General features: G+C 38.7%; 1 protein-coding gene across 9 annotated transcripts in view; it reads left to right on the forward strand.

Annotated features, from left to right (window-relative positions):
• Positions 1-22,330, forward strand: part of eif4g1b (eukaryotic translation initiation factor 4 gamma, 1b) — a 73,727-nt gene that overhangs the window by 28,102 nt on the left and 23,295 nt on the right. For 6 of the 9 annotated variants that reach the window (XM_077230443.1, XM_077230441.1, XM_077230439.1 and 3 more), the window contains 12 exons: positions 3,117-3,209; positions 4,418-5,750; positions 7,396-7,478; positions 8,248-8,443; positions 9,309-9,442; positions 10,361-10,480; positions 11,479-11,874; positions 14,975-15,121; positions 16,418-16,654; positions 17,500-17,604; positions 20,546-20,866; positions 21,743-21,854. In XM_077230443.1, the coding sequence (XP_077086558.1) occupies positions 3,117-3,209; positions 4,418-5,750; positions 7,396-7,478; positions 8,248-8,443; positions 9,309-9,442; positions 10,361-10,480; positions 11,479-11,874; positions 14,975-15,121; positions 16,418-16,654; positions 17,500-17,604; positions 20,546-20,866; positions 21,743-21,854 (3,277 nt within the window). Of the gene's footprint in view, positions 1-2,307; positions 2,731-3,116; positions 3,210-4,417; positions 5,751-7,395; positions 7,479-8,247; positions 8,444-9,308; positions 9,443-10,360; positions 10,481-11,478; positions 11,875-14,974; positions 15,122-16,417; positions 16,655-17,499; positions 17,605-20,545; positions 20,867-21,742; positions 21,855-22,330 lie in introns of those variants that run through there. The other 3 variants (XM_077230444.1, XM_077230445.1, XM_077230446.1) reach the window with 3 other exon arrangements.

A 22,330-nucleotide genomic window follows, 5' to 3' on the forward strand; every position in this document is an offset into this window, starting at 1 on the left:
GTTCATGGCTTTTAACTCTTTAATAGAGGCTTTTTAAAAACCCTTATGGGGAAAATACTTCTGGAACCAAGAACCACAGAAATAGTGGATAGATATTAGCATATTTTGGGTTGCGCTGATGAACTTAAATATGGTTTATACTGTCAGCTCAAGCTTAAAGTCGGCATTAAACAGAAGTGCTATGGTATTTTCTTCTCTATTGTGCCGTATATATATGAGTAAAACTGCTTCGGGAACAGGAACAAATGTGGGCGGGGCTTGATTTTGTCTGTGTGGAATTGATTGTATGGTCGTGGTTTGCTATTGGTGGATCTCATGTGAGTGACAGGTTGCCCCGCCCTCATGCCAGTAATGACGTCATCAGAGAAGAGATGCTGCAAGAGATGAGGGGAAGTTATTCTGATTCAAGATTACCAGGAATATGTTGTGCACAGATGAACAGTTTAGAATAAATACTGCGATATTCCATGAAAATAACAAGGATATTCCATTTTGATTTCATGACTTTAAGCAATAGCATCACCAGAAAAAATGAAGCATTGTGCATTATGGCTGTCAAATAAAAATTTGAATTTCGAATATTCGTTGAATAAAAAAAAAAAATGCACATACGAATGCAAAAAATGTGCGTTCGAATTTTTGGTGTGTGAAGAGGTGCGCGAGACATGACGACGTAACTGACGCGGTTTGTTTTTGTTAGCTTATCCAGTATACAGCGCGGTGTTGTGTTGTTCATTTGGAAAGCGGAGGGAAAGTTGGAAAAACTTTCGGAAAAGTTCGGGAAACATCGGCCAGAGCTGACCGTTTGTTTTCATCAGCTGGAAACATCGTCAACAAAACGATTCCACACTCGCTCAGATCAAGTTGAGCGTCTGGTGTTTTTGATGAACTATGTAGATGTAGTGAGAAGAAGTGAGTGTTTCTGAATGGCAGTTTGCTGTTTTGTGTTCATGTAGTGCATTACTCGTGAAGTGTGGTTTCTCAGGTTACTGATGCACTTACACCATTGCATGCACTATTGTAACCTACATTTCCTTGCATGCACTTTAAGGGAATTATATTTTATTTTGAGAACAATTGTTTCAAAAGTTAATGCAATTTCAATAAAACATTGCGATGCTTGATTTGGTTTATCTTTGCTCTTTGCACTCGCCTGCGCCCTCTTGTGGGCATAGGAGACAATATAGTACCTTTTTTCCCCTCTAACGTTTAAGTATTGCCGTTAGAATCCGAATATAATTTCGAATATTTGAGTATAATATTTAAATATAATATTAAAGAAAGAAATTCAAAATTGAGCTTTTCAGCCATTTTGACAGCCCTATTTTGCATTTAGCTTGAATTTATGCATTGGTCCTGTTGTTTTGTTGATGCACTGCTGTATTTCCACAGCCGGTTAAAGGTCATTTCCACTAAAGGACACTGGTGAAGCATCAGCGCTCCAGTGTGGGATGTGTTGAGCGTGTGTTTGCTGCTGTTATCAGGGTCTCTGGGAGCTCACAGCTGGGAAACTGCACTGGACTTTGACTTCTCGTGTCTCGCATTCATTACATTTCAGAGGAATAGAAACTGAGTGAAAGTTGTGGAAGGAGGAGAGGTGGAGAAGAGAGAGAGAGAGAGAGAGCTGCAACAAACTGTTGTATTATGTAATATAGGAATTAATGTATTATATAAAATAGTAAATACAGCACCATATTGCTTTCATTGGGAATTTTACGTCAATACTGATGCAAAGGACATGGGACTTTTATCTTCATGAAATGACATGTTGCTGGGATATAATGTCTTCATGACATGCTTTTAATGCCATGATTTTCAATTTAAAAAATAAAAAAGATATTGTGAGAAAAAAGCTGATCACTTTATGAATTGACAGTCTTTCTGCTAATCTACAACTTATTTGCCATTCAAACATTTATTTTGGATTGAGCTTAATTTGGAGTAAATGCTCTCTGATCATTTTGTTTTTATTTCTATTTTTATTTTATTTTTATTTTTTGTTGTCCTCAATTTATTCCTGTGATCAAAGCTGAATTTTCAGCATCATTACTCCAGTCTTCAGTGTCACATGATCCTTCAGAAATCAGTATAATATGATGATTTGTGCTGCTTGTGTATATATTTTATTTTAGGATTCTTTGACGAATAGAAAGTTCAAAAGAAACAGCATTTATTTGAAATAGAAATCTTTTGCGACATTAAACATCTGAGTTTTGAACAATTTAAAGCACCAAAGTCAGTGGGTTCAGTTCTAGGGCTCCACGTGGCTCTCAGTCTCCACCCCCGTCTCTCTCTCTGTGTGTGTGTGTGTGTGTGTGTGTGTGTGTGTGTGTGTGTGTGTGTGTGTGTGTGTGTGTGTGTGTGTGTGTGTGTGTGTGTGTGTGTGTGTGTGTGTGTGTGTGTGTGTGTGTGTGTGTGTGTGTGTGTGTGTGTGTGTGTGTGTGTGTGTGTGTGTGTGTGTGTGTGTGGTGGGCGTTTCACATTCCTGTGCACTCGTTTCACAAGGCCGAACTCTCTATCTCTCTCTCTCTCTCTCTCTCTCACTCACACACTCTGTTTTTCCTTCCCTGCTCTCCTGTACGTGAGAGAGAGTTTGAGGCCCACGTTGGCCCAGGCCGTCTGTGAATGTGCTGCCCAGTTTAGTGTGTCCGAGTCAGGCTGAGTTTAAACTTCAGCCCCAGGATGAGCCGGGCCTAGGAGAGCTCAACCTCTCCGTACGAGGGGAGGAAGGTAGGGAATGTGCTGTCTCATGCGTGTGTGTGGGGGTGTTTGTCTCGTTCAACTGGTAATCCGATATATTCATTGCGATAGATAAGTTGCACAAACAGGCTGCTTTGAGTTGTACGAGTTTTAAGAGGCCGTGTGAAAGTTTTCCAGGGTCTTGTGCATTCTCTTCTTTATAAGGTGCTCCTGTGCGAGTGTGTTTGCGTTTGCCAGAGACATTCATTGCATATTTTGTCTCTTGCAGCACTGATAAATGCTTCTTGGATTAAATCACTCGCTGCTGTTGTTGTTTTCCTGTTGTTCGTATCGTCTTCCTCACTTCTACATGTGGTGCATGTTAAGTTGTGACATGTTCTCATTCTTTGTTACGTTTTTTTAATGCTTCTCTCTAGATCAGGATCAGAGACCCTAACCAGGGAGGACGTGACATCACAGAAGAGATCATGTCAGGAGGTCGCAGTGGCTTGACACCGACACCTCCACAGGTAACACACACACACACACACACCCCTGAATACGAGACTTTACACATCCTCATGCTGATTCAAATGACTTACAGCACCAAATTGCTTTGACACATTTGCCATCAATACTGATGTGAATTTAATTTAACTACATGAAATTATATGTTGGGATATTGTCATCATATGTTCTGGGTCATGATTTACATTATTATTATCAATGGGCTGATTTTGTGCAAGAGCAGCTCATTTTTTTATGAAGTGACAGCATGTCCGATAATCTACAAATTGAAACATTTATTTTGGAGTAATTTTTATTTGGAGTTAACTCTCTGATTCTCCTAGCATGCCGGTCAAAAATGACCGTTTTTTTTATAATTTGAAATGAATGAATGTACTATATTTTAATTTTTGTATTTTTCGGGTATTTTATGGTACTAAATTATATTTATGGAATAGTTATGATCCAAAAACCTGATAACCACTTTTTGAGCATAGACTTGAAAATGAAATTTCCAACTTAAACTATCGTAAATCTCGACTTAAGTTTTGTCTTTTTTAAAAAGCAACACTTAAAAAAAAAAACACACAGTAAAAAAAAAAGTTATTGATGTTTAAATTTATTCTGAATATGAAAAATGCATTAAAATACTTTTTAAAAAAATGTTTATGAAATTTGCTCTAAAACTGATCAAATCTAAAAACTCATAAATCTAAACAAGCTGTGTTCCAAATTTGAGGTTGATATCTAAAAAAAATTAGCTTCTAGTGAGATTTTCATTGGGCGCAGTACCAAATGCTTCCACTAGTTGATAGTATTTGCTTCACATTTGTTTCCAACACGCTCATTTTTGACCAAAACAAGTGACATTTTTTTTCATGACCATTTAACCTTTTCGAATCATGTCAATTATTTTTTTTTGTTCACACAGCAAGTGCTAAAACCTTAACCAAATTTCATACGATACTGATGAAGTGAAAAGTTCATTTAAAAAAAAAAAACCCAAACAGCACCAGAAGGGTTAACAAAATAATTGCTATTTTATAAGAGAAAGATTTGTTTTTTCTATTTTGTTTTATGAAATAGTATCCTCAAACAGTGATTAGCTGTCGTAAAGCTCAACGCCATTTAATTATTCAGAATCATATTTAATCAAATATATTCAAAGCTGTGTTTTGATATTTCGTAAAAATTTATGAATTTTAATTTTTGCATAAACTATTTCTTAAAGCCCAACGGTGACAACGCCACATCTCCAGTCGTCATGACAACCAGGGTGGAGTTTCCCATCCCTCCAGGTGAAAGCCCGATACCCGACACCCCGCAGACTCCGCCCCCTACCAGTCCAATAAGCGACACGGTAGATGCTCCGCCCCTAGCGCCTGCAGATGACGCCTATGTGACACCCACTGTGGTGGATCCGCCCCCTTTTAATAGTGCTGAAGTCACACCCACTAAGAGCAAAGAGGAGGGGGCTGTGACTGTACCGATACCTGTCCCCGCCCCCCAGGTGGAGCCTGTGCTTGAATCTCCGATAGTGCAACCGGAAGAGCTCCAGCTGTTCAACGGAGTCCCGGCAAGAGACATCAGCCCTATTGCTGAGCCGGACATCACTAAAGAAGCACCACCAATTACCATGGAAATTCCTGATAGGACTGTTCCTCCTCAGGTTGTCAAGGAGACCCCAGTTGTGGTTAAGGAAGTGTCAGCTTCTGTTGTTAAGGTGTCAGCTTCTGTTGTTAAGGTGTCAGCTCCTGTTGTTAAGGTGTCAGCTCCTGTTGTTAAGGTGCCAGCTCCTGTTCTTAAGGTGCCAGCTCCTGTTGTTAAGGTGCCAGCTCCTGTTGTTAAGGTGCCAGCTCCTGTTGTTAAGGTGCCAGCTTCTGTTGTCAAGGAGCCTACTCCTCCATTTGTCAAGGAGCCTACTCCTCCATTTGTCAAGGAGCCTATTCCTCCATTTGTCAAGGAGCCTATTCCTCCATTTGTCAAGGAGCCTATTCCTCCGGTTGTCAAGGAGCCTATTCCTCCGGTTGTCAAGGAGCCTATTCCTCCGGTTGTCAAGGAGCATATTCCTCCAGTTGTCAAGGAGCCTATTCCTCCGGTTGTCAAGGAGATCCCGGTTCCTGTCAAGGAGATCCCGGTTCCTGTCAAGGAGATCCCAGTTCCTGTCAAGGAGATCCCGGTTCCTGTCAAGGAGACTGCCGCTCCTGTCGTCAAGGAGACCACCACTCCTGTTGTAAAGGAGACACCTGCTCTTGTTGTCAAGGCAGCCATCCCTGTGGTTGCCAAGGAAGCGCCTACAGCCGTTGATTCGGAAGCCCTTACGCAGGAGACTGTTGTCAAGGAAATGCCTGATGTCAAGGAGACGCCTACTAAACAAGTCCTGGAAACTCCACTTGTCGTCAAGGAAACACCTTCACTCGTTGCCAAGGAAACCCCCGAACAACTTTTGAGGGAAGCCCCTACAGAGGTTGTTGCGAGCGTTTCTAAAGCCACGCCCCCTCCGACAGAAGAGCGAGAGGACACGCCCACTACGCAGACCACGCCCCCTGAGAGTACTTTACAAGGTGCGTAAGGCAGTTTGTAACACAGTGACAGTGTTATTTTAGCATTTATTTCAGTTTTCAATGGTTTTAGTGTAGTTTACAACAATACTACATAGTGTTGACATGAGGCGAGATATAGTAGGCATTAGCATAAACTTTTGCCGTCAGTCATGCTGAGCATGTAGAGAATGTAGCTGAGCAAGTTAATGTCAACATGTTTATATCCAACAGCCTGAAGAATAACACACCTGTTTTAATGACATTCGAAGGAAACTCTAGCGCCTCCTTGAGTACGGAGGTTTGGTACCTTCTAGACCGGCACAATTCTTTCATGATTATGGTTTAAATGAATGATTCTATAACTCACTAAAATAAAGATTTCACTTGTTTCATTACTGGATGAATCAGCGCTTTTGACAATCTCTTGAATCAATGATTTAAAGTTTGAATCGAGATCACGATCTTTTAATGATTAATCGTGCCGCTTTAATACCTTCAATAGTAACAAAAGAACACGCGTTAAGTGAATGATTCAATGACTCGCTCACAAAGATTTCACTTGTTTCATTACTGGATGAATCATCGTTTTTGAACAAATCGCTTGATTGAATGATTCAATGACTCGCTCAAGTCTTCACTTGTTTCATTACTGGATGAATCATCGTTTTTGAGCGAATCACTTGATTGAATGATTCAATGACTCGCTCATAAAGTCTTGTTTCATTACTGGATGAATCATCGTTTTTGAGCGAATCACTTGATTCAATGATTCAATGACTCACTCATAAAGTCTTCGCTTGTTTCATTACTGGATGAATCATCGTTTTTGAACGAATCGCTTGATTGAATGATTCAATGACTCGCTCAAGTCTTCCCTTGTTTCATTACTGGATGAATCATCGTTTTTGAGCGAATCGCTTGATTGAATGATTCAATGACTCACTCATAAAGTCTTCGCTTATTTCATTACTGTATGAATCATCGTTTTTGAACGAATTGCTTGATTGAATGATTCAATGACTCACTCATAGTCTTGTGTCATTACTGGATGAATCATCTTGGTCACTTTATTTTGATGGTCCCTTTTGAATATTTTGTTGACTATAAGTAACGTTGCACCAATGTGCCAACTAACTCTCATTAGAGTATTAGTAGAGTGTCTGCTTAATATCTGCTAACTCTTTATATTGGTAGTCCTCAAATAGACGTTCTGTTGACTACAAGTTACTTTGCAAGTACATGTCAGCTTATTCTAACCCTAACCCTACCAGTCTACTAACACTCTGACAGTTAGTAGACATGTTGGTAAAATGTTACTTATAGCGAACAGAATGTGTTAAAAGGACCATCAAAATAAAGTGAAACCATTATTGTTTTTGAACAGATCTCTTAAGTAAATGATTCAAAGTTTGAATCGAGATTGCGATCTTTTAACGATTAATCGTGCAGCTCTTATACCTTTAATAGTAATGCAAGAACATACGTTAAGTGCTATATGTTAAATGAGGCAGCGTACATTGACCAAGCATTAGCGTTTGTGTACTTGCATAGAGTATGTTTCTGGCTTAAAGCTCTTTCCACTCTCCTCTGCTGGAATTTGATGCAGCCACACTGTTTAGTCAGTAGTGCATGTCTTCATACTCAGTGTGTGTTTATGTATTTGCAGTGGTTTCTGTGCCAAAGAAGAAGAGAAAAATGAAAGACCTGAACAAGAAGGAGGCGGGAGATCTTCTTGATGCCTTCAAAGAGGTGTGTAGAAGAGCACCAACTGTTTTATGCCCAGAAATTACTTCTTTGTGTTCATTCAATAGCTCAGTCCAAGGCCCGTGTATTATGTGCGTTTGGCAGATGCTTTTATCACATCATGAGTGATGTGAATCCCAGACTTAACTTGTTTTTTAACCATTTACAGGCTTTGATGCAAATAAAACCGTTTTGAAAATACAGATGTCACTCGCAGTGCATAATTCAACCTGTCAGTAAAATGTTATGGATTTGTTTTCTAGCACGGAGTGATTAATTCTGAGCGATAAAGTGATGGGGATAATGATAATAATTGTTTAGGTCCCACTTTATATTTCTAAGTGGTTTTAAGTACTATGTACTTACATCGAAAAATAAGTGCAATGTACTTATTGTGTTAATGTTGTATAGTAAAACACTGTTGCTTCTATTGAGGTGTGATACGGGACAGGTTCGGTGGTATGGGTTGGTTTAAGGTGTAAGGGAAGGGTCAACAGTGTCATTATAAATATAATTACATACATTAATTACAGCTGTAATAACATACAGGTATTTAAAAAAAATAAGTACAATGCAAAAGACATGTATTCGTTCTGTCGTACACAAGACCATTGTATCAAATTATTAATCTCAATGTTAGTACATAGTAGGTAAAGCCACTTAAAATAAATAAAGTGGGACCATTGTTGATTATTATTATTTTGAGCTTATATCTAATTAATCAATATGCATGGGCCTTTTTGAGTTAAACGTTAACTGTTTTCTTATTGTAAAGCCCACTCCACCTGAGCCAGAGGTTGCACCTGCAGTGGAGGCGGAGCCAGAGAACACGCCTCCAGTGGCTCCGCCCCCTCCTGAAGACCTGGACGAGACGTGGGAGGAGAAAGAAGATAAACTTGATGCTGAAAACATCAAACCACAGAGTCCAACACCAACCTCACCCACCGAACAGAAGTACCAGTATAAAGCAGGTAACGTGGGATAAGTAATGTGCGTCGGGTAATTTTAAAGTTGATTTACTTCAAATGATTGCAAATTAAGGCTTGAAAATTAGTGACTTATATAGTGATATATTGATCAAGCCGATTAATTATGTGGCTATTCCGATGCAACTTCCCGGATCCAACAAGGGAAAGACAAAAAATGCTTTATGAACACAGACAAAACCAGCAAATCATTTGAAGGGAAGAATCAAAATTCGAGGCAGAAGAAAATAATTATCTTTATTTTAACAAAATATTTTTTTGCTTGTTTGTTTTATTAATATTTTATTTTTCTTAAATACAACAATTTAATTTTAGTGTAAACTGTAAAATTGCAATACTAATATGTTCTGCTGTCTTAATTATTTTAAATGTTAAATGGTGTAAAAGAACACAGTGCCTCTAAAACACGCATCGCATGTATTAATTTCGTTATGTAGCCAGCGGCACACAGATGGAGAACTCATTTAAATGCAAACAAAGCTAAGATTCAAACTTGCAATCCAATAGCCTCTTTTCATGATAATTATGATCTTAATATGTAAAAAAATACCTTTTATATACTGGCATATCCATGAACACTCACATATGTGTTTACACATATCCATGAACACACACATATTTTTAAACACACACACATATGTGTTTAAATTAGATTTTTTTCTTCTTCTTCTTTTTTTTGCAGTTTTAGCAAATTTAGCGTGCCAGTTCCAAAATCTGCTGGAATTTTAGCACACCATGAATGACAAGCTTTTTAAATTGCATTATAGGCATCTCCTAGAAATCCTCATTGTCTGTTGAGAAACCCAGATGAGTGGAGTGCTGTTGAAATTGTCCTGGTTGTTTCCCACAGAACAATGGAAACCCCTGAACTTAGAAGAGAAGAAGAAATACGACCGTGAGTTTCTGCTCGGCTTCCAGTTCATCAGTGCCAGCATGAGCAAACCTGAGGGTTTACCACAGATCTCTGACGTAGTGCTGGATAAGGTGACTAAAGCCAGCACACACACACTCTCTCTCTCACACACACCCACACACTCACACGCTCTCACACATATACTCACTCACTCTCTCTCACACACACACACACACACACACACACACACACACACACACACATACACACACTCACTCACTCCCACTCACACGCTCTCTCACATACACTCACTCACTCTCTCACCCACACACTCACACGCTCTCACACATATACTCACTCACTCTCACACACACACACACACACACATACACACACTCACTCACTCCCACTCACACGCTCTCTCACATACACTCACTCACTCTCTCACACACACACACACACACACACACACACACACACACACACACACACACGCTCACTCACATACTCACTCACTCTCACACACACACACTCACTCACTCACTCTCTCTCTCACACACACACACACTCACTCTCTCTATCTCTCACACACACAAACACACTCACTCTCTCTCTCTCTCTCTCTCACACACACACACCCACACACAGTCTCTCTCTCTCTCTCTCTCTCTCACTCACACACACACTCACTCTCTCTCTCTCTCACTCTCACACACACACACACTTACTCACTAACTCACTCTCTCTCTCTCTCTCTCTCTCTCTCTCTCACACACACACACACTCACTCTCTCTCTCTCTCTCACACACACACACACCCACACACAGTCTCTCTCTCTCGCTCTCACTCACACACACACACACACACACTCACTCACTAACTCACTCTCTCTCTCTCACACACACACACTCACACTCTCTCTCTCTCTCTCTCTCTCTCTCTCTCTCACACACACACTCACTCTCTCTCTCTCTCACACACACAGACACACACACACACACACACACACACACACTGATAAAGCCCCTGATGTGTTCTCTCTCTGCAGGCTAATAAGACTCCCCTGCGTCAGCTGGATCCGAGTCGTTTGCCTGGAATGAACTGTGGTCCGGATTTCACTCCTTCGTTTGCCAATCTGGGCCGTCCGTCAGGGGGTGGGCGTGGCCCGGTCAGTTACCATGGCTACTTCACATCAAATGCGTTCTTTTATGTTTGTTTTATGTTTTGTTTTTTCTCTGAAAGATATTTTACTACATTGCACTTTAGTCCATCTTTGTCTGTCCGTCTATTATTCTATTGTTCTATCTATCTGCCTATCATCTCTATCTATCTATCTGCCTATCATATCTATCTATCTATCTATCTGCCTATCATCTCTATCTATCTATCATGCCTATCATCTCTATCTATCTATCTGCCTATCATCTCTATCTATCTATCTGCCTATCATATCTATCTATCTATCTATCTATCTATCTATCTCTCTATCTATCGTCTCTCTATTTATCTATCTATCTGCCTATCATCTCTCTATCTATCTGCCTATCATCTCTCTTATCTATCTGCCTATCATCTCTATCTATCTATCTATCTATCTGCCTATCATCTCTATCTATCTATCTGCCTATCATCTCTCTATCTATCTGCCTATCATCTCTATCTATCTATCTATCTATCTATCTATCTATCTGCCTATCATCTCTATCTATCTGCCTATCAATTCTATCTATCTATCTATCTATCTGCCTATCAATTCTATCTATCTATCTATCTGCCTATCATATCTATCTATCTATCTGCCTATCATATCTATCTATCTATCTATCTGCCTATCATATCTATCTATCTATCTATCTGCCTATCATATCTATCTATCTGCCTATCGTATCTATCTATCTGCCTATCGTATCTATCTATCTGCCTATCATATCTATCTATCTATCTATCTATCTGTCTATCTATCCGCCTATCATATCGATCCATCTATCTATCATATCTATCTAACTGCATATCATATCTATCTATCTTAATCTGAAGTGTCTCATACCTTTTTATTAATTGCATAACTTTTATTATTGAGTCTATTATCACCATGAAGAATCCTTCCTGCTGACATGGCATTTAAACATTAATAAAATAATATTTTTTTCCCCTCGGTCTCCCCAGCCGTCGGGTCTGAGTGGGCCTCGGCGTTCGGGTCAGGGTCAGCGCGGGAAGGAGCCGCGTAAGATCATCGCTAGCGTGTCCCTGACGGAGGACGTGCAGCTCAATAAAGCAGAGAAGGCCTGGAAGCCGTCGGTGAAGCGCAGCACACACACACACACTCGCGTGGACGAGGACGACCCCGACTTCATGAACACACAGGAGCTGTTCAAGCGCGTGCGCAGTGTGTTGAACAAACTCACCCCGCAGATGTTCCAGCCGCTGATGAAGCAAGTGACCGAACTCACCATCGACACGGAGGAGCGGCTGAAAGGAGTCATCGACCTCATCTTTGAGAAGGCCATCTCAGAGCCCAACTTCTCTGTCGCCTACGCCAACATGTGCCGGTGCCTTATGGGGGTGAGTGAGTGTGTGAGCAAATTCATCATCGCAGTAATTAGGGATGCCAATTAGGGCTGTAACGATACAACAAACCCACGATTCGGTTCGTATCACTATTTTTGACCCACGATTCGATACAATATATACCAGTGGTTCCCAACCCTGCTCCTGGAGGACCCCCAGCACTGCACGTTTTCATTGTCTCCCTAATCAAACACACCTGATTCAACTCATCAGCTCATTATCACATGGGTTAATGAGCTGATGAGTTGAATCAGGTGTGTTTGGGAACAGCAGGTTGAATCAGCAGGGTTGGGAACCACTGATATATACAATAATATATATTTTTTTAAATAACTTTTGAAAAACCTACAGGTAAATCTTCTATATATATTTGTGAGTCTTCATTTTCTTTTGTTTTCCTACTCCAGTTCTTGTTAAAACTCACTAGATATGTTTATTCTGTGCATTTTGGGCACTTTTTATGTGAAATCATTAGAGGTGGGCATAGATTAATTTTTTTAATCTAGATTAATCTCACTGTAATCTTGAAATTAATCTAGATTAATCTAGATTAAAATGGCTCATTTGAATTCTGCCGAAGGCATTCAGAAACATGTGTGCTACCCAAATAATGACTAAAAGTAAGTCTTTGAGAATAGTTCGCCTCGCGTAGTGAATTTCTGCCAAAAATGCCATTCTAAAATAGATTGGCAAAAGTCGAATATCGTTCGGAAAAAAAAAAAACCTGCACACTCACAATGACAGAAAGGGAGGCCAATTTCATCTTTAGCGAGTTGTCATTTTGTTATGTTTTTTTAACATAGTAGGCTAATTGGAAGAAGAAAAAAACAATAAGCACGACGTAGATGTGTAGACGTACAGTCCGTTTTTGCATCGCCAAACCAGCTCGTTAGATCAAAAAATAATGTCATATGTCATAATGATTTTATGTGAACCTGCCTTTACCGGCAATAGCCTCCTCCTTTTTAAACAAATTAGTTTTCAATCAATGTAATCAATGTAAACTATTCCTGTGACTATGCCCCTGCGCAATACACACACATTAACGCGGGATGGCGGGTGTTCATTTCATAAACTGTAGTTTAGTAAAAAAATAAAATAGTCCATGTGACTCCAGTGGTTCAAACTTAATGTTATGAAGCGACAAGAATACTTTTTTGTGAGCAAAAAAAACAAACAAATACATTAGGGATGCACAATATATCGGCCACCATATCGGTACCGGCCCATATATGTTCATATTTAATGTTATCGTTATCGGCCTGATAAGAACATTTGGCTGATATATTGAAGCCGATAAATAATGTATTATTCCCTTCAGCTGAGACACTTCAGATGCGCACCGTTCAACATGATGGTTTTGAATTGCTTGAAAATATGATTGGAATCACTTCATAAAAGGAAAATACAGTTGAGTTTGTACAGTTATGAGTATGTGAGCAAATTCACTTAACATTTATTTGTATAGCGATTTTCCTCAGACCAGCGGTCTAAGAGGAGTTTGAAAAAGTAGGATTTCTATTCAATCACAAAGGCAAGCAGGAAGTTTGGTCAATTATGGCAAAATTGATATTAATGTTCTCGGCATGATCCAAGGGATCTATCAAGACCAGTCCCATGACAACAGGCTAAACTAATCAAAATCTATACACTTTTATTAAATTCAATTTGCATTTATTTGTATAGCGTTTTTCACAATAGACATTGTCTTCGATTACATGCAACCAAATGATTGACGGTTCAACTCGATTGAGCTCGATCTGAATTAAATTTCGATCGGATTGAAAGGAGTGGTTTATTTCTTTTCCAATCCGATCGAGAGAACATGTAAACACTTCATCGGATTGAAAACCGAAACTGAACGGACTGTGCATGTGCAATGACTTAAAACTAGCATAATGAAGTGAGGAACGAGCTGTTATTCCTGTGAATAAAGTGTCTTATAAACGAGTGTCTCGTTATTCTATGATTTTCTTTCACTGTGTCTGTGAAGTGGAGCAGGACAACGTCCACCAGTCCTCATTTCAGACTCTCATCCACACACGACATGAGACGTGATAAATATAAGCAGCACAGAACAACTCTCCATATGATTATAGTCTCCAAATTATCACCAGAAATGGATAAATATTAAGTCTTCTGTTAACGTGCGATCATTAACACTGTTAAAACTAATAAAGAATCAATGTAGGAAAAGTTATTATGTGCAAACTGAGGGAAACTCTGTTTATTCGTGCAGTGAGCACATGTCAAAATACTATCCCGATTTGAAGCTTGTGACATATAAACACACACATCAACCGGATCACATGTTTAGCGTTCATGTAAACACAACGTGTAAACACAGTAAATCAATTCAGTCCGATTGAAACAAAAGTTGTGCATGTAAACCTAGCCAATGTTTCAAAGTCCACATTACAATTTAGAGTGATCTGTAATCAGAGAAAACTGTCTAAGTTATGCATTTCAGAAATGTACATTTACAAAATCACAGTTAGCAAAAAATGTATTAATTTAAACAATTTAATAATTAAAGGCAGAAACAATAAGCTCATTGAACTAATGAATACTTGTGCGTTAACAAATGATTATGACATTTAGAAAAATGTAGCATTGGTGATCAAAGTGATGATCGCCATAATTAGGGATGCTCGATGAAAGAAAATATCTATATTAAAGCTGATAAATAATGTATTATTTCCCTCAGCTGACACACTTCAGATGCGCACTGTTCAACATGATGGTTTTGAATTGCTTGAAATATGATTGGACTCACTTCAGAAAAGATAAATACAGTAAAATGCAATATGTCTGTCATATAGTCTACGTAAAATAATAATGACAACATTATAAATGTGTGCTTGGGACATGGTTTTTAATGTTGAGACTTTTGTTTTTGTAATCAGGCTCTCAAAAATGAAATACAAATTTGGATTTAAGATTTATCGGTTATCGGCTTTCAAGTATAATTAATAATTATCGGTATCAGCCAAAATGTTCATATCGGTGGATCCCTAGCAGTCATGTGTCTGACCAGTGCAGTGATTCTTTAACTCTGGGTGTGTAAATGTGTGTGTTGTCTCTCTGCTCACAGCTGAAAGTTCCCACCACAGATAAACCTGGAGTGTCAGTGAATTTCAGGAAACTGTTGCTGAATCGCTGTCAGAAAGAGTTCGAGAAGGATAAAGATGATGATGAAACGTTTGAGAAGAAGCAGAAAGAGTTGGATGCTGCCACAGGGGTAGGAACAGAAAGATCTGAATTGCAAATTTTCCTAACGTTATGAATCATGTAAAAAAACACAGTGCTGCACTTCACTGTAAAACACACTTTGCATTTATTTAAATTAATTCTCAGCTTTTGCAACTTCATAACCGCTCTAAGCCATATCACACTTTCATGCAGTATTTTCCCACACTGCAGGGATGAATGCATACTTTGAAAATCCATCAGACAGTATACATACGGTAACTTTTTACTACTGTTTGAAACATGATTTGCAATCATCATGATTTATATCAGGAAGACCGTATACAAATTGTTCTAAGACTGTTCGAAATAGCATACTAGCATGCCAATCTGACTATTTCCACAGTTTATAGCATGCATACTTCATACTATGCAAAGTTTCTGTGCAATGAACCTTTCATTGTTATTATTGGATTAGACTATCTAATGTTAGGACTTTTAAAAAATGTTTAAAGTATTTATCATTGCATATTGCACGGTTACACATTAAATGGGCAATATCACACTCGTGATATCACAATCGCACGGCTACGAGTGTGATATTGCGTTTATACAACAGTTCGACGGCACAAGGGAGTAAATAAATAAGGCATAATACAGCATATTATTTATATAAAAGAATATTAAAGCAATATTTAAACAACAACAAAAGCCATTATAAAAGACAATAGGAAATAAACACAAGCAAACAATTCAGTCAAACGAACAAGCAGCACTCTAGTACAGGAATATAGCCTAAATATAAAGTTATGAAACTAAAATTTACCCTTAACCAAAATCGATTTGCTCTGGAACAAGTAATAAATTAATTGATGAAATTAATTAAGCTGCCAGCGCTTTGAGAAGCTGCTTTTAAAGGCGCTTTATAAAATAAAGGATATTATTATTATTATTATAAAGACCAAAGATTGCCAGTTTGATACACCCCAAATTAATGATATCTCATGTTTAACCACTATCTACATAAAAGCCGCTAATGTCCTGGAGCTCGAACCTGAGAAAGATTGTAAGGCACTATACAGTATTTATATATGAGTCATAAATATTTGAGGTCTAAATAACTACATTCTCGCCTAAAAAACTACATTTCGTGACACAACAGTAATTGTGATATAAACGGTGAAATGGTTCCTGTTCTGATACAGAAAGAACAGTTGTATAATATACAATAATAATACTATGTCCGTATGCCATACTAAATGTATGCGTGTGTGTGTGTGTATATACGTCGCCCATGTCACATAGTTATACATAATGGTATTTATGACTTCACTTCCCGTCTCTACAGGATGAGGTGAAGCAAAGGTTGAAAGAGGAGCTTGAGGATGCCAAAGACAAAGCCCGTCGACGATCGCTAGGCAACATCAAGTTCATTGGCGAGTTGTTCAAGTTGAAGATGTTGACGGAAACCATCATGCACGACTGCATCGTGAAACTGCTGAAGAACCACGACGAGGAGAGCCTGGAGTGTCTGTGCCGGCTGCTGTCCACCATCGGGAAGGATCTGGATTTCGAGAAGGCGAAGGTGAGCGTACACGCATTACATCTGGGAGGAGACCAAAGGGGTGTGTGTGTGTGTGTGTGTGTGTGTGTGTGTGTGTGTGTGTGTGTGTGTGTGTGTGTGTGTGTGTGTGTGTGTGTGTGTGTGTGTGTGTGTGTGTGTGTGTGTGTGTGTGTGTGTGTGTGTGTGTGTGTGTGTGTGTGTGTTTTACCCATAAAATTATAACATTAACTTGGATCTTGTTTTTTTTGTCTTTTATTCCTCTTGTGCAGAACTCAACATGTACACATTAAGTTTTTTGTTGTAGTTGGGAGTATTTATGTATGTGCACATTTATGTGTGGTCAAACTGTAAACACAAAAAATTAACAATTAATATCCAGTAATGTTTGCATCACCAAATACGTTACTCCAAACATTATAACATCAGCTTTAGATAATAAAAATTTAAGTATACAGTTATAAATCAAAGATATCCCCTACAAGCAAATATCACATATGTGTGATACAACTGTCAATACAGATTTCTAAAATAGTCGCTGTATTACAAACATGTATTAAACAAACGAATAGAATTTTGCTAATCGCAAATAGCGATCTACATAGTGATTAATCAATATACTTAAAACAACAAAATGTTACTCACCATGCTGGGAATATATCATTTTAGAATATATTTTTATCTCTAATTGTTAAAGAAAGGTTGCATATGAGCACAACATGGCTTTCTCATGGCTTTTTTTTTTATTTTCTACCTGCGCCTAGAGGCGATCACATGAGAATCAATGTCCTTAAAGGGGCAGCACCCTTCAGTGTGTGTGTGTGTGTGTGTGTGTTGATATTGAGCTGTGTGTCTCTCTGACTTTTCAGCCCCGGATGGATCAATATTTCCACCAAATGGAGAAGATTATTAAGGAGCGGAAAACCTCTTCCAGAATCCGCTTCATGCTGCAGGATGTTATTGATTTACGACGGGTAAGTGTGTGTGTGTGTGTGTGTGTGTGTGTTTGTGAGGGCATGAGTGTATGTGTAAGTAGGCCTGGGTATAGTTAAAAAAAAATTACATACATGCCTGAACAATACTTTTTCGATACGAATTTAATGAAATATCTGTTTTAAAAAGATTAAATTACATATTATCTTAAAAAAAACTTTGTTTTTAGCCCACTGGGGGCGAATATCTGCCTCGTGCTCGAGCGCACATAAAGCTTGCTGCAAAGAACTGGCAAAAGTAGCCTGATGATTATGAATGTGTTGGGAAAAAATAACAAGGAGACATTTCAATTGTTTATTAATAAACTGGTGTTTTCTGAGTCAGTGTTGACTGCAAAGATGAAGTTGTCGTTGTTGAGAATGCACCTAAAGAGAAAAATGCTCCTTTCATTTGGATTACATTATCAGAGAGAATTTGTTTTCGAGTAGTAGTAAACATTTTGTCTTTCTATATGCATATTTCTCATGTCTGTGCAAGAAGCCCTCGCCGCAGCCTGTAGCGCGATGACGTCATTGATATCAAAAACGTAGTTGACGTTTTAACACGCATGCGCTGTAGTAGGTTTCGATTACATCATGAAAGTTAAATCACGCACGGGCGCAATAACCTATTACATTATTTACTACAAATTATATTATTTTATAAAATCTGTATATTCCATCATAATGGCTATAGTGGATGAATTTAAAAATTAAAGCTTTTACATTATGGCCCATTATAACATCACCACACCATTTCACAAAGTCATCAACAATTGGACCATGACAAGTTTCATTTTTTTCGAAGTTGTGTAGACTCTGATCCATTTTCTCCTGCCCAGGTATGATTCTCTGTTGTGTTGACGCTTGACAGGAACAGGAACGCTTCTGCAACGATTACGTGCAGTAGGGGTGTGAACCTACACTGGTCTCACGGTTCGGTTCGATTACGATTATCATGTCATCGATTCAGTTCAATTCGATATCGCGATGCATCGCGGTGCACTGCATCTGCAATTTAAATTTTTACTCCAAAAGTGATGTGTGCGTGCGCGCGTGTGTTCGCCTGTTCGGGAAGTCGCACTGACAGAAACAGTGACATTCCAGTTTAAGTTTCAAGGGAGTAAAGCCTGTTTATGCCATTTAGTAAATTCAATTGTGTCAAATCAATTTTGTTGTAAAGAAATGTTCATTTAAAAGCAGCGCTCATTTATCAGTGTATAATGTTACCATAGAGATGCGCGCATCAACCGTCGCCGAGCCCGCTGTTGTAACGATCATCCATTTATAATCACGTGTAAAAACACAGAATATTTGTAATTTGACCATCGGGTTCGGATACTTAAATCAGCTCTATGTGTGCGTGACATGAGAGCGCACAGCGCGTGTCTTCTCCAGGTCGTGCTTACCAGGTTGTTCATCAGAGCCGAAAAGTGCCCAGAATAGATGTAGGCTTTTAAAATATTCTGAGCATTTTTAATTACTCGCACTCGCGTCTCACCTCCTCTGCCATTGTATGCTACCGCGACAAAGCACACACGCGACAAATGACGTCAGAAAAGCGTCAGTATAACCGGTTAAAATAGGGAAGGAATAAAAGAGTGACACTGTGGAAACACAAGTGAATGGGTTATTTTATTTTTTATTTTATTGGTTTATTTAAAAGAGACCATGCATATTCATTAACATTCTTGTATAAAAATGCACCATGTAAAATGCAAGAATTAGTAAAAATAACTACTTTTCATCTGCAGTCACTAGGCCAGTAACATAAAGCTAACATAACAACAGCCAACAATCATACAGCATTCATTCACTATAACAAGACAATATTGTATACATTGACAACAATATACATTGACAAAACAAACAAACAACAAAACAAAAATACATGATGACAAAGACATTGTTCATCCACCTCTATACTGCATTTAATTTAACAGTAAAAGTTTGTGTGTGATAAATGTGTGACAGTTCAAAATGAGTACGTCTGGTTTTCTAGGAGCCACTGTTTTAAGTGAGTTTTAAAGGTGTTGAATGTAGGATACTCATATTGTGAGGGGCAAGCTATTCCAGAGTTTACCGCCTATTAGTGTTAATACGTTTTGTCCAAAAGTAGTGCGTCTAAATGGTATCACACAGTCCCCCTTGTACACAGGCCCGTGTACTACCTCCGCTTTCAAGTCATTGGTAAAATGTAACACTTTATATACCAAACAAGCATACTTGAATTGTTTGAAATTGTCTCTCTAAAATATCGCAATGGTGAAACGACAATGCCTTTTCAATGTGTTGTGGTCCATTACCACCATTTTTTTAACCATTTTTTCCTCTTAAACCTTAAAGAGGTGGATTTACACTCACATTTACACTAGAGATTTCATGTAGTTCAAGTGCTTCAGTAGCAATGCAAACTTTACATTTCTTCATTTAACCCTTTGGCAGACCTTCCCTTTTAAATGCCTTCTGTTTTGTTGTTGTTTTTACAAACTGATTGACGACTAGAATTAGTGATCATTGAAATCATGTTGCTGCACGTTACGTTGAAAATAACCTGGAACATTTGTTTAAAGTCGGCATGAAATGGAAATCGTGCGAGTCTTTTCTTCTCTATTGTGCTGAATATATCCGGGTGAAACTGCTTCTCAAACAAGAACAAATGTGGGCGGGGCTTGATTTTTTTTCTCTGGGGAATTGATTGGATGGTTGTGGTTTGCTATTGGCTGATCTCATGTGAGTGACAGGTTATTGCCCCGCCCTCATCATCAGAGAAGAGAAGAGATGAGGGGAACTTATTATGATTCAATATTACCAGAAACATCAATTTAACACAATAATGACATGCACAGATAAATCGTTTAAAATAAATACTGTGATATTCCAAAAAAAATTGATTTCATGGTGACTTTAAAGCATTTGTGTTTGTTTTTGCTCCGTCTCTCAGAATAACTGGGTTCCTCGCAGAGGAGATCTGGGCCCGAAGACCATCGAGCAGATCCACAAGGAGGCGGAGCTTGAGGAGCACCGAGAGCAGGCCAAAGTTCAGCAGCAGCTCATGTCTAAGAAGGAGGGAAGAGGAGGAGGAGAAGGAAGAGGAGGAGGAGGAGGAGGGGGCGGAGGAGGAGGGGGCGGGATGGGGTCTCGCAGTGGGTCACACACACCTGGTTCCCGTGGCAACCAGTCACCTGATGACGGCTGGAACACGGTGCCCATTTCCACCAAGAACAGACCCATCGATCCCAGCCGACTCAGCAAGATCACCAAGGTCTGATTACTTATTATTATTGTGAAGCCAACCAATGTCTGATTCATAATCAATCAAACTCTTATTATTATTATTATTAAGCCATCCTAGGTCTGATCCATAATCAATAAATAATCAAACTCAGAATACTTAATAATAATAATAATAGAGTCTGATCCATAATCAATAAATAGTCAAACTCTGATTACATATTATTATTATTATTATTATTATTATTATTATTATTATGAATTGTCAGTCAAGGTCTGATACGTTCAGTTTATATCATTACATTTTTTTATTTCCATTTCAGTTTTAGTTTTTATTTATTGCTAGTTCAAGTTTTTCAAGTGTTAATAGTTTAAGTTTTTGTTAACGATGATAAACATGTATTATTTTGTTAATATAATTACATTATTTAATTTATATATTATACAAAATAGGTGAGTGAGGTAATAAAATAAATACCAGATTGTAAATGTTTAAACTACAACTTTGGGTTAATATTTTTGTAATATTATATAAATGATTTAAAGGTATTGTTTAAAATATTTATTTAAATACACATTTGCATGTTCATGGTTCTCTGATGGTCACGACATGCAGGTAAACAAATAAAATATATTTTTATTTTAATCTTATATGTGTATCTTAAGTGTTGTATTTTTATTGTTTTTATATAAAAAGTGAAACATTTTACTTATTAGAACTTTACATGTTATTGATTTAATTATTAGCTTTTCATCAACTCGCGTTGCTTGCAGTTCCCTCACGAACACTCAATATGAGCATTGAACAGTTGTGTGTGTGTGTGTGTGTGTGTGTGTGTGTGTGTGTGTGTGTGTGTGTGTGTGTGTGTGTGTGTGTGTGTGTGTGTGTGTGTGTGGTGTGTTGTAGCCGGGCTCTCTGGACTTCAATAACCAGCTTCTGGCCCCCGGAGGTAAAGGCACGTGGGGCAGTTGGGGCAAAGGCAGCAGCGGAGGCACTGGAGCCAAACCCAGCGAAGGCGGTCAGTGTGTTTCAGTGCACAGGACTTTATTACACACACGTTTTCAGTTGGGCTGCACAATCTCAATATAACCGTATGCGATTTGGCAAAGGTTGCGATTATTTTATGCGCAGTTTTTCAGTGCAGCGGCTGATCGGTAGTAAATGCTCCATCTGAACACCAGAGGGCGTCACACACACACACCACATATACCACATATCCCTCTGAACACCAGAGGGCGACACACACACACATGACATATCTCACTGAACACCAGAGGGCGTCTCACACACACACACACACACCACATATCCATCTGAAAACCAGAGGGTTTTTTCTCTCTCACACACACACACCTTATATCTCTCTTAACACCAGAGGGCATCAAACACACACACAAACCACATATCTCTCTGAACACCAGAGGGCGTTTTCTCACACACACACACAAACACACACACACCACATATCTCTCTGAACACCAGAGGGCGTTTTCT

The sequence above is a fragment of the Siphateles boraxobius genome, unplaced genomic scaffold, assembly GCF_051911475.1.
Source record: "Siphateles boraxobius isolate OS27281-9 unplaced genomic scaffold, OSU_SipBor_1 143, whole genome shotgun sequence".
Taxonomy (NCBI): Eukaryota; Metazoa; Chordata; class Actinopteri; order Cypriniformes; family Leuciscidae; genus Siphateles; species Siphateles boraxobius.